Below are 14,932 nucleotides of genomic sequence, written 5' to 3' on the forward strand. Positions count from 1 at the left end.
AAGACCGCCGTCCTTATCTTCGCGTCAATCCCAGATCGTTTCCTCAGATTGCCGGCGCTTTCTCTTGCCCAGATCGTCGCTCTCCTCTTGCCCAGACTGTCACACTCCTCTTGCCGAGAACGACCATCCTCGTCGCTATCACCGAGCATGACGCACGACGCTGACTAGTTTTGTCGTTAGCCTCCACTGCTTCCGCCGTCGCTTCTCTAGTCCAGACCGGCCTCGTCTCTTGTCCAGACCGCCTTCGTCTGCCTCCGACACCAGAGATCGAATTCTTCAGTTGGTCAGCCCAGTCAACTCGCCTCACTCGGTCAACTCGGTCAGCCTCACTCAATCCAGTCAACCCCAACAGGTTACCAAAAAAAAAAAAAAAGAAGAAGTTCTGTTATTGTTATTGGGGTTTCCTGCCTTTTTTCCGCTGCATGTGATTTTGTGTTTTTTGCTACTGTATTGTTGTGATGGGTAGTGATGAAATTGAAGGCCAGAGTTCCAGGATCAATGAGGTCCAAAAGGTTGAGGTTTCTGTTCGAAGTTCAGACGGTGCTTCTTTTGGGGGTACGAAACTCAATGGGACTAATTTCCGAACCTGGAAGAAAATTATGTCTGTCCATCTTCGTGGCATACACAAGATGGGGCATGTGATAGGACCAACCAAAGCACCTAGTGAGGAAGATGTAGATGCCTATACTAAGTGGGAGGATGATGATGGATCTGTGATGGCAACTTTATTCAAAGTCATGACTGAAGATGTGCTACAATTGGTGGAAGAGTGTGAGACTGCTGAAGCAATATGGAAGACATTGGGAGATCTATATACAAATGAGTCTGATTTTATACAGGTTCATGAATTGATGTGCAAAGCTGCCAGTATGCAACAGAATGGGCAACCAGTAGTTGTGTATTTCACCAAGCTGAAGAATGTATGGGCTAAAATTGATCAGAAGCGTCCTTGCAAGATCAAGAATCAAGAAGATCTTGTGTGGTACTAGAAGGAGAAGGAACTTGAAAGAGTTCATGTATTCTTGAGAGGGCTTGATGAGAAGCATAGCAGTGCCAAGGGAGAATTGCTCAGAATGACCGACCCTCCTAGTCTGAACACAGCTTTCACATATGTACGCAAGGATGAGTCTCAGCAGGAAAGTATCAAACATGCACAGGTTGAAGTGTCTAGCCTAGCCATTCAGGCCAAGTCACCGACACCTTTCCTTCAGCAGCAGTATGCAGTCCCACTTCATCACCAAGGTCTTCCACCAGGCTTCACCAACCGCCCTCGTCCTCAATGCTCTTATTGCAACGACCTTGGACATGTTCGAGAGACTTGTTGGAAACTGAATGGATACCCTAAAAAGAAGGGTTATCGTCCTAAGGCGAAGGCAGCCGCGGTTCAGTTAGTCCAAGAACCAGACTTCTATGGTGTGGCCGGACATGATCATCATACGACAGGTGGGGCTACTCCTACAGCCTCTATAGCTGGTCGTGGTAAGATTGGTATGGCTTTAAAGATTTCTAACTTTGTTGGTTCTGATACATGGATTATTAATTCTGGTGCCTCCGATCATATGACTTATGATAAATCATATTTTACTGAATTGTCTCCCCCACCAGTGTCCTATGTAACCAATGCCAATGGTGAGGCCTTTCCTGTGTTAGGGTCAGGGTCAGTTCGTATTACTCCCACCTTAGAACTTCATAATGTGTTATATGTGCCTGATTTGTCTCACCATTTGATATCTGTTCCCCAGTTGAATACTGAGTCTAAATGCTCCGTAACTTTTTATCCTATGTATGTGATTTTTCAGGATCTTCTCACCAGGGAGATAATTGGTCGGGGGTATCTGAGGGGCAGGTTGTTCCATCTGGATCAGACATACGCAGGGGAGAAACCAGGAGCACAATCCCGCGCCGCTTTGACTTCGAGTTCTGATAAGCTAAGTCAAATTTGGTTGTGGCATCGCCGTTTAGGGCATCCCTCTTTTAGTCTTATGAGAAAAACCATGCCTACTCTGTTTATTGGTGTGGATGAGTCTGTTTTACACTGTGAAACATGTGTTTTGGCCAAGAGTCAGCGTGCTACTTATTCTCCTAGTATCTCTAATAAAAGTGTTATTCCTTTTGAGTTGATTCATTCTGATGTTTGGGGACCTTCTAGAGAGCCCACCGTATCAGGTATGAGATACTTTGTTTTGTTTATTGATGATTATATGAGATTGTCAGGGTTGCTCTTCTTAAAAACAAAGATGAGGTATTTCCAACTTTTCAAACCTTTCGTACTCTTGTTCAAACACAATACCATAGTACCATTAAAGTCCTTCGTTCCAACAATGGGGGAGAATATGTTAATCATGTTTTCCAAGAGTTTTTCAAAACCCATGGGATTGTTCACCAAACTACATGTCCACAAACACCAGAACAAAATGGAGTGTCTAAAAGGAAAAACCGTCATTTACTTGATATGGCTCGTGCCCTTCTCTTTAGTGCTCATATGCCTAAGTATCTTTAGGGCGATGCTGTACTTGCTTCCTCCCATCTTATCAATCGTCTTCCATCCAGTGTCCTTCAGGGAAAAATTCCATTTAAGGTTCTTGCAACTCATGTCTCCTTACCCTCATTTCATAATCTTCCAGCTCGTGTCTTTGGCTGTGTTGTTTTCGTCCATGTTCTTAAAAACCAGAGGTCTAAATTGGATGCCCGGGCACTTAAGTGTGTGTTTGTTGGTTACGGAGGCTATCAGAAAGGGTACAAGTGCTATCATCCACCTACCAGAAAGTACTATGTCACTATGGATGTTACTTTCTTTGAAGACATGAGCTATTTTTCCTCTTCAGATACAGCTCTTCAGGGGGAGAACTCATATTTTGAAGAGTTGTATCATGGAGAGGGGGAGGAATAAGAAGGTGGAGAAGAAGTCACGCAGACAGGAGGTATTTTGACGAATCCAGTTGAGACCATCAACCCATCACCTCCAGAAGCATAAGCTCCAAATATTCAGGCACCAGTTTCAATCACCGAAAATGAAGTTGCAGACACAACTGCCCCTCCGGTTATGGCTCATACCCTTGACCCACAGCTTCCTGGTACTGAAGATCACTCATCTGAGGTATGTCCACCCACTGGTACTAGTAGTAGTGAATCTAATGTTGGGCAATATGTGTTACCAAAAAGGACTACTCAGGGTCAACCAGCCAAAAGATTTGAACCTACTCTTACTGCCAAATCAAAATACCCAGTAGCCAATTATATGTCCACTAGGAGGTTGTCTAAGTCATATGAATCATTTGTGAATCAAATACCTGCTGTGTCAGTGCCTAACAAAGTGCGGGATGCATTGGGGGATCCAAAGTGGAGGAAGGCAATGGAGGAAGAGATGGAGGCGTTGAAGAAGAACAATACTTGGCAACTTATTCCTCCACCACAAGGCAAGAAGGCTGTAGGTTGTCGTTGGGTGTTTACCATAAAGCATAATGCAGATGGATCAGTGAGTCGATACAAAGCACGCCTTGTAGCAAAAGGGTTTACTCAGACGTATGGTATAGACTACGATGAAACATTTGCTCCTGTTTCCAATATGAACACTATTCGAGTTTTGCTCTCATTTGCTGCTAGTTTAAACTAGCCACTCCGACAGTTTGATGTCAAGAATGCGTTCCTTCATGGAGAGTTAGCTGAGGAGGTGTACATGACCCTTCCACCTGGGTATGTAGTTACTTCTCCTGGTGATTTTGTATGCAAATTGAGAAAGTCTCTGTATGGTCTCAAACAGTCGCCTCGTGCTTGGTTTGAAAGATTTTCACAGTTCATGCGGAAGGTGGGTTACAGACAAAGCAACTCAGACCGTACCTTGTTCCTCAAGCATCAACGAGGAAAGGTAACAGCTCTAATTATTTATGTGGATGACATGGTAATCACTGGCAATGATACTGTTGAGATGGATAGACTGCATAGACAGCTAGCCTCTGAGTTTGAGATGAAGGACTTGGGTGAACTTAAGTACTTCTTAGGAATTGAGGTAGCCAGGGGGAGAGAAGGCATCTACCTGTGCCAGAGGAAGTACATCCTTGACTTACTGACAGAGATAGGTTTGTTGGATTGTAGACCTATTGATACTCCTATTGAGCAGAACCATTGTTTAGCTAAGTATCCAGATCAGGTACCTACTGATTGAGCTTGCTATCAGAGGTTAGTTGGGGCGTTTGATTTATTTGGCTCATACTAGACCAGATGTTGCATATGTAGTAAGTGTGCTAAGTCATTTTATGCATAACCCGAGTGAGAGTCACATGGATGCTGTTATGCGAATTTTGAAGTACTTGAAGTCAGCCCCAGGAAGGGGAGTGCTGTTTTCTAAACACAACAACATTCTTGAGGTTTGTGGCTTCACAGGTGCAGACTGGGCTGGAAATATCACAGACAGGAGGTCAACATCATGTTACTTTACCTTTGTGGGTAGTAATTTAGTTACATGGAAGAGTAAGAAACAAAAAGTTGTGGCACGATCTAGTGTTGAGGCCGAGTATAGAGGTATGGCTCACGGAGTGTGTGAATTGCTGTGGTTGAGAAATCTGTTACATGATCTGGGTTTCAAACTCAAAAGTACTATGCAGTTGTATTGTGACAATAAGGCAGCTATTGACATATCACAGAATCCAGTACAACATGATCGTACTAAGCATGTGGAGGTTGATCGTCACTTTATAAAGGAAAAGCTAGATGCCAAAATTATTAGCTTTCCTTTCGTTCCAACTGAAGAGCAACTTGCAGATATACTTACCAAATGAGTTTTCAGGAAGACATTTTATGACTCACTAAGCAAGTTGGGCATGATTGATGTGTATGCGCCAACTTGAGGGGGAGTGTTAGTGTGAGTCATGGCATAATATTAGGAATGGAATATATTGTAATTATATTGTAGTTAGTACTTACCTATTCTTTGTGTGGTAGAGAATAGAGATGTAAATCACTTGTATTTCTGTAATCCTCTTTATATACCTCCGTTGTGAGATGAATTATATATCAAACAATTCATTCTCTTAATTTCGTTATATCTGACTTACGCATTCATTATGAATCATTTTGCTATTGAGATAGTGATGGAATGAGGTTCTTGATTGTGAATAAGCTCGGAGAGCTTGTGGAAGAGGCCAAAACAACTAGGGTATCAATTTCTTTTTTCTTTCTCTTTCGTAAAGCTTGCTCAGAATGGTCGAGTTGATTTCTGCTAGTGTTATACCCATCCACACAAATGTAATTAGTTTCAAATTCATAAAAATAATTAGAATGAAGTGCCGATGGAGCTGCTCTTCCCTGGTTCAATTCTTTTTTTTTGACTTTGTTAAGGGGAACCCAAAGGCTTCCTAGGCTTAAAATAAACCCCTTCGGCGCATGTGAAATGCTCCAACTATGCATGGTTCAATTCTTTGTTTGCTTTTATTTTTTTCCCTGCAACTTTTATGCTTAATTACTTGCCTTCTATTTTATCTTTATATTTTTTTAATCTTTATATACATACCTGTTAGAATAACATATCCTAGGAGTGGGATTGCAAAAGAGAAAATGAGAAAATAGAAAAATGGGAAAAAAATTGAACTTAAGTTTCAAAAATCGAACTTGAGATGTAAAATATTGAACCAAAGAAAACCAAAAATCAAGTTCAGTTTAATTTTAGGGTTCGGCCGCAAAACCAAATCACACTCAACCGAACCTATCCTAACACAGCCTACGATCTACCCATAAAAAACTATGAACTCAAATTGAAACCTGACAAAAACTAATAATTATTTGAGTGCTAAAATACCAAATTCATATGAAGCCACATTTTTTGTTCGTCAACTTAGACCTTTAAAGTTTCAAGGATGACCCTATTATGACATGCAGTAAATGTTATTCTGGGATTCGGGTGTCAGGGTGTGCCTTGCTGAAAAGACAAATTCACATGAGGCCACGTTTTTATTCATCAGCTTACACCTTTAGAGTTTCAAAAACGATCTTCTTATTTACATGTAGTAAACATTGTTCATGAATTCGGCTGTAGGGGTGTGCTTGTTCGATCTCTAAATTTTGTTGCATCTTAATTGTTACCTTTCAGAGTTGTTTTGATGTGTCTTAAATTTTCCTGTATCATAAAAGTCTGTTCTTCCTTAAAAACCCAAATGAAGAATTCAAACAATAAACTTATGTTAGATATATACCCCAGAGATTTGACTTTGTCAATTCTCGCATAAGCTTTAGGTGAAAATAACGTGTATTAAAACAAAGGTATTGGAAGCAACACAATCATATTAGCTTTAGAAACAACACAACAAACAGAAATCAGGCTAAGGCGGAAACTAATAGGGCAAGCACTATGCAAGAAAGCAACTGATTTAGGATGTTTGCAATTGATCAATAACCAATAATCACAAAGATATTCATAATGGCTTATTATTAAAGTAGTATACTGGCGTACGTCGTTATCCCTCATATAATAACTTTCAAAGATCGTCTTCACAAAGCCAAACTATAGAAGTGGCCAATAGAAAGAAGACAGACTCCAAAACACTCTTTTGCAGATGAATACCCTTCAAACACAAAGAGGGATTGTGATTAGTCCATCACATCTGTTATTAGTTAAAGTAAAACTTTGTTTAACACAGGAAGTCAAATTCATGTCATTAATCACCAAAATTACTTTGCAATGTATAAATTATCATATTTTTGATTCATCAAAACTTCAAGCATCTAACTGAAGACTGATTAAATGGTATTAAGCAGAAAGTGATCTATGTCAAACAATTAATTGAGCAGCTTGCTTGCAGTTTGGTTCAATAATCATATTTGTTCATCTATCTTTTAGATTTATCTTCGAGGATCATACTTGCAAGAACTCAATCATATTGCGCTTTGTAATCCCAATTAGTATTACTTGGATCGCGGGTCACTAAGGTACGGGAATGCGGTACGGGTACGTGGTACGCTAGTATTCATGGTTCGTGGTACGTTACATATATACATATATTGTTTAAAAATAAATAATTTTATCAATAAATTTATGCATTATCTAATATAAATAAACGGGTCATTGACCAAAAGCCCCAAAATGAGCCAAAGTTATCCCACTTACCCCAACAAGAGATTTTTATTCCCACTAACCCAATTTAAAACGAAATAACTATTCTGCCCTCAATCTAATTAATGAATTACATGCCATGCCACTCTCTCTCATCTCTCTCATCCCGATCTCTCTCTCTTCTCTATTCTCTCCTCTTTCTCTCTCTCTCTCTCTCTCTCCATATCGACGCCGGCGACCTGCTGCATCTCCTCCCTTCGCCTAAATCTACGTCGCCACCTTCTCCGGCGAGCTGCTTCAGAGCTACAACGACAGAGATGGGCTCGAATTGCAGATCATTGTCGATGCAGTCTCTCTCGCAGGGCCGCCTTCTCCTTCGGCAAGGATTTCCCGATAACCGCGACTTCTTCGTCGAATTCACCCTCATTCTCCGGCCACACTATCCGATCGAGGTATGAATTTTGCATAAACTGTTTTGTTGAAGCTTTGCGAAATGGAACCGTGGAAGGGTTACTATCTCCAGCGTCTCTATCTCTCTCTCTATCGAGCTTCGTATCGAGGTCGGCGAGGAAGAGAAAAGCGCCGGTGGCTACTCCGACGAGGATTGGAGGTTCGGAGAGGTGAGAGAGGTCGGCGTCCTGATTCGATCCGGTGGTTTTGGTCCGACTATTGATTGGGGTGCCCAAACCAATTTTTTTTTTTAAGTAATGGGACAGTAGGAAAGAATTTTTTTTTGAATGTCTATTGGGGGGCAATAGATATCTATTGGAGGGCAATAGACGTTTTGAATTTATATAATCTCTTCGTTTTTTTCTTTAATCAAAGTTTTATTTGTCTAATTTTAGGAAGATTAGTTCTCATTCCGGCGACCGAAAATTATATTGGGGGGCAATAGACATCTATTGGAGGGCAATAGACTTCTATTCGAGGGCAATAAACTTCTATTGGAGGGCAATACATGGCTGATAGACGTCAATTGGGGGGCAATAGACTATTCGGGCAATAGACGTCTATTGTCCCTCTATTAGGGGGCAATAGATGTCTATTAGGGTAAAAAAGACATTTCCGGTGAGATTTCCAGCAAATTCCGGTGGGCCGCAGCTGGCGGCCGGTGACCGGATTTTGGTGAAGTCTCCTATGGTTTCTCTCTCTTCCATTTTCTCTCTCTCTCTCTCTCTCTCTCTCTCTCTAAGTAATAAAGGGGTGAGGGTAAAATGGTATTAAAAAAAAAAAAAAACAAAAAAAAAAAAACTTAATGGGGTATTAGGGAAGACCTCCTTATAGTGTTTTGGGTAAGAGTGAATTAAAAATACTTAATGGGGGTAAGTGGGAAAAAAATCCTTAAAAATGGGGTAAATGGACAAAACCCCTATAACCCTATCTAATAATAATTATAAATAACTCGTAATTAAAAACGATAGATTTGAAAAAGCCAATTTTTTGAAAATGAAAATAAAAATAAGGACTTAAATAATATCTTCCCACAATACCAAGTCTTCAATTCATATATAATCACTAAGGGGGTGTATTGTATATAGAATTAGTGGAATTTTTTAAGAAATCTATGGAATTTAAAAGTCTGGGTGTATTCAATATAGACTTTCAGCAGTCCATGAAAGTCTTGGGGTATTCGATTAGGATTTTTAAAGACTTTATGAATTCCACCAAAATCTAGGGGTATTCATTTAGGACTTCTAAAAAGGGGAAATATCACAAATGGTCACTGAGTTATGACTTATTCGACACTTAACTCACTGTATTTTCAACAATATCACTTAACTCACTCAGTTTTACATCCGTCTTTCACTTAACTCACTGCCGTTAATTCTACCGTTAGAAGCCGTTAAAATTGAGGGTATATTTGTCAAAACACTTAAAAATCATTTTTAACTTAAAAAAACTACATTTATTAGACTTTTTTTTTCAATTTTTTTAAATTTCTGAAATTTCTAATAAAAATGATTTTTTTAACTTAAATATAATTTGAAAAAAATTGTCTTTTTTTAAAAAAAAAAAGTTAGAAATGCATTTTTTTAGTGTTTAGATAAATATACCCTCAATTTACATTTATTAGACTTTTTAAAATTTTTTAAATTTATGAGATTTCTAATAAAAAATGATTTTTTTAACTTAAATATAATTTGAAAAAAAAATTGTCTTTTTTTTTTTTTTTTAAAAAGTTAGAAATGCATTTTTTTAGTGTTTAGACAAATACACCCTCAATTTTAATAGCTTTTAACGGCAAAATTAACGACAGTGAGTTAAGTGAAAGACGGATGTAAAACTGAGTGAGTTAAGTGATATTGTTGAAAATACAGTGAGTTAAGTGTCGAATAAGTCATAACTCAGTGACCATTGGTGATGTTTTCCCCTTCTAAAAATGAATAAAAGTTTAGAGGTATTCAAAATTTCATTCATACTTATGGAATTAGAAAATCAAGGATAATCATGGACTTTGTAGTGTTAACTATACATACCAAATTCCAATAATTTTCTAGCCACCAGACCAAAGATTTGAAAAAGTCTATTAAAGATTTTTTTTTAAATCTATCAAAGTTTTCTCTCTACGCACAAAGAGGTTAGTTATCTATCATCTTCTTATCTTTTCTCTAATCTTACATGATATCAGTATTTTTTGATACCCAACATGTTCATTGTAGTTGTTGAATGTAATTTTTTTTTTGGTTCAATTGTGATACTTGTAACTCTAATAGCAATAAAAAATGATTTATGAAATCCTAAAACCCAAATATTGTGGTCTACCCCTAAAACCTTAAATAGTGTTGCTATGAAATACTAGGTTTTGTCTTATTAATTATTCTCATCGATTTGAATTTATAATATCATTTTTGAATCAATCCATAAATGATTGCCATTAATACTCAAGCCAGAATGGCCATTACATACCCTTCCGCTGTTATCTAAGGGCAGACAAGAAGTTGTGGTGGTACCACGGTGGTACATAGGGATAGACCACTCATTAAACATTCAGTGCGCCATAAGGAACATATAAGCCTATAAACCATGATAACCCTAAGACATAGTAAATAGGCCAAATACAAAAGACTAAAATCGTCTGGATCCGAAATGCGAAACCCGAAATGTGCAGGCCCCATAGTAGCCCACATAGCAGTAGCGGAGACCAACTTAGAAAGTCCACTTTTTGCTGTCGTATACAACCCACTAGGGCCCAAGTCCAGAATTGTCCAACACCAGCTAGGGCACCAAACTAAGTTGGGCACCCATGCAGGCTAATTTGAATTTATATCATGGTTCAAGTAAAGCTTGAACAATTGAATTTCGGTTGATTGATTATAGATCAAGACATTGATCAATATTTTTATGATATATGTTAATAGGTGAAAACAAATTTGATGAGAATAATTAACCATAAATATCAGGTGATCTATATTGTATCTTTAAGTTGATTGGGAGATTAGAAATGAGAACAAACTAGCTAGACAGAGTAATAATCATTCATTTGAGTCAAGTTCTACTAGAAGATACTTAACCATTGAAGAGACAACGAGTATAGAAGTCATTCATAATAAAATATATAGATTTTCAACAATCAATAAAAAGTCTGTTGCTAAAATAAATGGTTTTAAGAAATCAATAGCAGTCTATCAACTTTTTAAAGAGTCTGTGGACTTTTTAAAAAGTCTGTCATTTAAAAAAAGTCTGCACAAATCCAAATACAATACACCCCCTAAAAGAATCTGTCACACAATCCAACCTCTCCTCCATGATATTGAGACCCTGAGCCCTAAGCCGCCATCAACAAAGTATAGAAAGAGAATAAGCCTTCATGAGAGAAGTGCAGGGAGAGACTGATTAAGGGCGATGAGAGAAGTACAGAGAGAGACTAAGGACGATAAGAGAAGTATAGAGAGACAACAATATATTGGGAACGCTTCTACTAGCTATCTGGATCGCGAATGTATTGTGTTCTGGGTCGTGCGATCTAGATCGCGGTTCGGAAGCAAAGTGAGCGAACCAGGTAACTCTGATCTCAATTGTGCTGATAATTAAACGTAACATGTGAATCAATAAAAGTGAAATCAATATCATCCTAATCAAACAGTTCAATGATATTTCTCTTGGCAAAACCAATGAACTCAAATGTGGACTCTAACCTGTTATATTTTACGTACAAGAGTATCCCAATTTTTCGGTTTTTTGGTCATCCATAAGAAAAGTTTCTAGACAATTAATTCTACCGATATAATATACTTCGATTTTTAGTAGGTTTTCTACTTTAGCTGCATATTGATTGATGGTAGTTTTTATATTTCATGAATTGTTGATTTGTGAGTCGTTTTTATATAAAAATAAATACATAAAAATACACTAGGCACTCAATTACGAGGTAGTTGTATGAATTCATGAACCGTGCATGAGGTGTTTGTTTACTTTGAATCTTAAGTTTGACCGCTATTAATTCCTTTTCTCTTATTTGAATTCACTTGGAAAAAATAAAAAAAAGATGTCTGGATTATCAGTTCATACATTGCTTCATTCCGTGTCTAAAAGGAAGATACCTTGCATCACAAGTTAAACCCTGAAAGAAATTAAATCCTCACTAGAAGTATCAATCACCTAATTTGGTCAACCAAAAAGAAAATTGGTTAACTGATCAACTAACTCGAACTACATATCATTTTCCCAATCATATATATCCCAATTTCATCTACAATAAAAATAAAATTAAAGAAAAAAGGCCCAAAAATTAGTTCAACCATATCCAAGTATCCATGTATAATACTCCACGTACGTACATGATATTAATTCAAAAACAAAAAAGAAAAGAAAAGAAAAGGATGAATGCAACTATAACCAACGGAAAACAGACTCAAGTGGTTTACCCATCATTAGCTCTTGAAAGTCAGAATCTCTCCAACTAAACTACAAACACGGCAGAATCTTCTTTAACTCTTCTTCCTTCCATCTCTGGTCTTCTATCTTCTCCTCCTCCTTCTTGAATCGACCTTTCCTAGCTGAGCCAAATTAACCTTCGATACTTCCTATATATGCAGGCTTCATTAAAAATTCACTAATTATTATATTTACAAAAGTTCCTTAATAAAAAGCCTTTGAGCTTTTCCATGATCGGCTCACATCCCAACATAACTACCACCATGTTTCCATTTTTCTGTTACCACTCTTCGTTCTCCTTCATATTATTCTTTTGCTTACTCTTTCTTTCCCGCCCATGCTTTCCCGCCAGAATCCTACCCGACCCTGCGGTAACAGTCATAACTGCGACGGCCAAAGTGTCCCACAACGCCACGTGGCACGACTTCACGAAGTTCCTGGACGCCGGGAAGGGCAGCCAGGTGGTCGGCATGTCGGAGCTCAAGAAGTACTTCAGCCGTTTCGGCTACTTACCGGTGCCCGAAAAGACCAACTTCACCGACGTCTTCGACAAGCAGCTCGAATCGGCCCTGACTCTATACCAATCCAGGCTGAGCTTGCCCGTCACGGGAAAGCTTGACCCGGAAACCATCTCGGCCATCACTTCACCGAGATGCGGGGTCAGCGACGCGCCGCAGCAGCAACATACGCCCGCGAAGCTGCATGCGACGCGTCGTTATGCTTACTTCAACGGGAAGCCTCGCTGGGCTCCGGCGAAGTTGCTCACGTATGCCATCAACCCCAAACACGTTATCAGCTACGTGAGCTCGTCGGACATAGAGACAATATTCCACCGCGCTTTTTCGCGGTGGTCGGCTGTGATTCCGGTGAACTTCACCAAAGCCAGGGACTACTCCTCCGCCGACATCAAAATCGGGTTTTACAAAGGTGATCACGGCGACGGTGAGCCGTTCGATGGTGTCCTGGGTGTTCTAGCTCACGCTTTCTCTCCCGAGAACGGGAGGTTCCATCTCGACGCAGAGGAATCATGGGCCGTAGATTTCGAATCCGACAAGTCGAAGGTGGCCGTGGATTTGGACTCCGTGGCGACCCATGAGATTGGGCATCTTCTTGGGTTGGCTCACTCCTCGGTCAAGGATGCTGTCATGTATCCGAGTCTGAGTCCTAGGACTAAGAAGGTGGACCTCCAAATGGATGACGTGGCAGGCGTTCAGGCACTCTATGGGTCAAATCCTAATTTCAAATTTAGCTCATTGCAGTCGGAAAATTCTTACAACCACGCAGTTACTAATTTGGACACCACATTTGCATCAAAGTGGACAATTTCTCTATCACTCATCACTTTGATTTTTCTCTTTTTCTAATTGGTTCAAATTCTTATACTTGTAATTTTTTCATTTTTTCCCTTCATTTTTTATTGGAGTTGTAGACACAAAATACTCAAGGAAAAAGTTAGAGGATTCTTTCTGATATGTACCATTTGTTTATGAATTTGAGGACATATGGATTTTATTGAGACCAAAAGGGGGAGAATGGAAAAGGTAATATTACATTCAATGGGAATTTAAGTGGGTCAAAATGAAGAATGAGAGGTCAATTTTGAAATCCAATGAAAGTGGGACTTAATTATCTTAGGGGGAATATTTGTTGTGGGATGGGATGGGATTTGGAAGTCTTGCCTACCCAATTTGCATTGCAAAGAATATGCTTAACCTGAATTTTTGGTGGAAATTAAAGTATCACTTATATCACAAGAATAAAAGGTACCTATCTTTCTATCAGTGAAGTCAGAGAGAGGAAGCTTGCTGAAAAGGCAAAGTGGCAAACATGAATATAAATTCGCAGACTGTTTAGTTAACACTGAGTTGCTAAGGAGAATTACTAATATGATTATTATAGATTTGAATAAGATGGTTAGACTCCTAGAACTAGAATATATGTTATATATATGTATTGCTAGTAGTAAATGTTGGGTCGTAGGTGGGTTTTTTCTGGGTATTAGTCTAAGAAATAAACATGCATGCTTTGATCGATTCAAAGCATAGATGAAGACTCACCAGAAATTTCACAAAGACGTGTGATCTATTACTTTTGGAAATGAATTGACCCCCTAACCCCAAATTCACTCCCCTAAAAAAGGCTGAAAACAAAAAAGAAGGGTTATGCTTTCATATTAGGCAGTGTTCGGTTGAGTCAAACTGTATAGTAGTTTGAAGCAGAGGAAACTGATCGATCTGGACTAGAAAACCAGAGGCAGCTAGGTAGATTAGACTCGTCATGCATCTTCTTGGAAGAAGGAGGTCGTTAAGACTCGGGGCTGCACCATTGAATCGAAATATAGAACAAATTAACGAAGGATTTGTGTTGGATTGGCGCTATATATATATATATATATATATATATAACCATTTATTCTTTTCTGGACCAATATGAAATGAAAAAGAATATTCAAAAGGGCTAATTGGTATAGTGACATCAATGTCAATAGAAGAGGGAGAGAGAATTCACAAAAGAGTAGAATATATTTTCCCTTCAATAATGAATACTGAATTTTCTTGAATAAAATGGAGAGAGGGCCTCCGAAACTTGCGAAGCGACCCAGTAGGGCGAAATTCCGATTTCGTAATGACGGCGGGGAGTCTCGTGCTCTCCAGACCATGCAGGAGCAAGATGGCGGCGGCCCGGGTGTGGAGAGACTGTGGTCACTTCTGCACCAGCGCTGGGATCGCAGTCAAGTTTCTCGAAGACTCCGGCTGAGGAGATTCTCGGCTGAGGGTGGTGTTTCTCGACGTGGGATGGCGAATCATGTCATCGGCGGTTGCAGCTTTCGTTGAGCTCGGACTTTGCGTCATGGGCTGGCTTCGTTTGACCATGTCGGGGGTTAGGTCGAGGTGAATGGAGACGCCGGTGGTGGAGTCGAGCCGGGACGCACTCGAGTCGGGCTGTGGTGCTGCAAATTTCCAGCGATCTGTGACGGCGATAGAAAGGCCAAGATGGCGTCGGCGGTGGCCAGAT

General features: G+C 39.4%; 2 protein-coding genes across 2 annotated transcripts; both read left to right on the forward strand.

The window, feature by feature from the left end:
* The first annotated feature begins 1,073 nt into the window (after positions 1–1,073).
* LOC133706741 (uncharacterized) lies at positions 1,074–2,116 on the forward strand. Its single transcript, XM_062132280.1, has 2 exons — positions 1,074–1,488; positions 1,800–2,116. The coding sequence occupies exons 1-2, from the start codon at positions 1,074–1,076 to the stop codon at positions 1,922–1,924; spliced, it is 540 nt and encodes a 179-aa protein (XP_061988264.1). The 3' UTR covers positions 1,925–2,116.
* A 9,667-nt stretch (positions 2,117–11,783) lies between these two features.
* On the forward strand, positions 11,784–13,389 carry LOC133745946 (metalloendoproteinase 1-MMP). The gene has a single exon (XM_062174103.1). It carries the CDS (start codon positions 12,148–12,150, stop codon positions 13,279–13,281), a length of 1,134 nt encoding a protein of 377 aa, XP_062030087.1. The 5' UTR covers positions 11,784–12,147; the 3' UTR covers positions 13,282–13,389.
* Positions 13,390–14,932: the final 1,543 nt, after the last annotated feature.

The sequence above is a fragment of the Rosa rugosa genome, chromosome 4 (genome assembly GCF_958449725.1).
Source record: "Rosa rugosa chromosome 4, drRosRugo1.1, whole genome shotgun sequence".
Lineage (NCBI taxonomy): Eukaryota > Viridiplantae > Streptophyta > Magnoliopsida > Rosales > Rosaceae > Rosa > Rosa rugosa.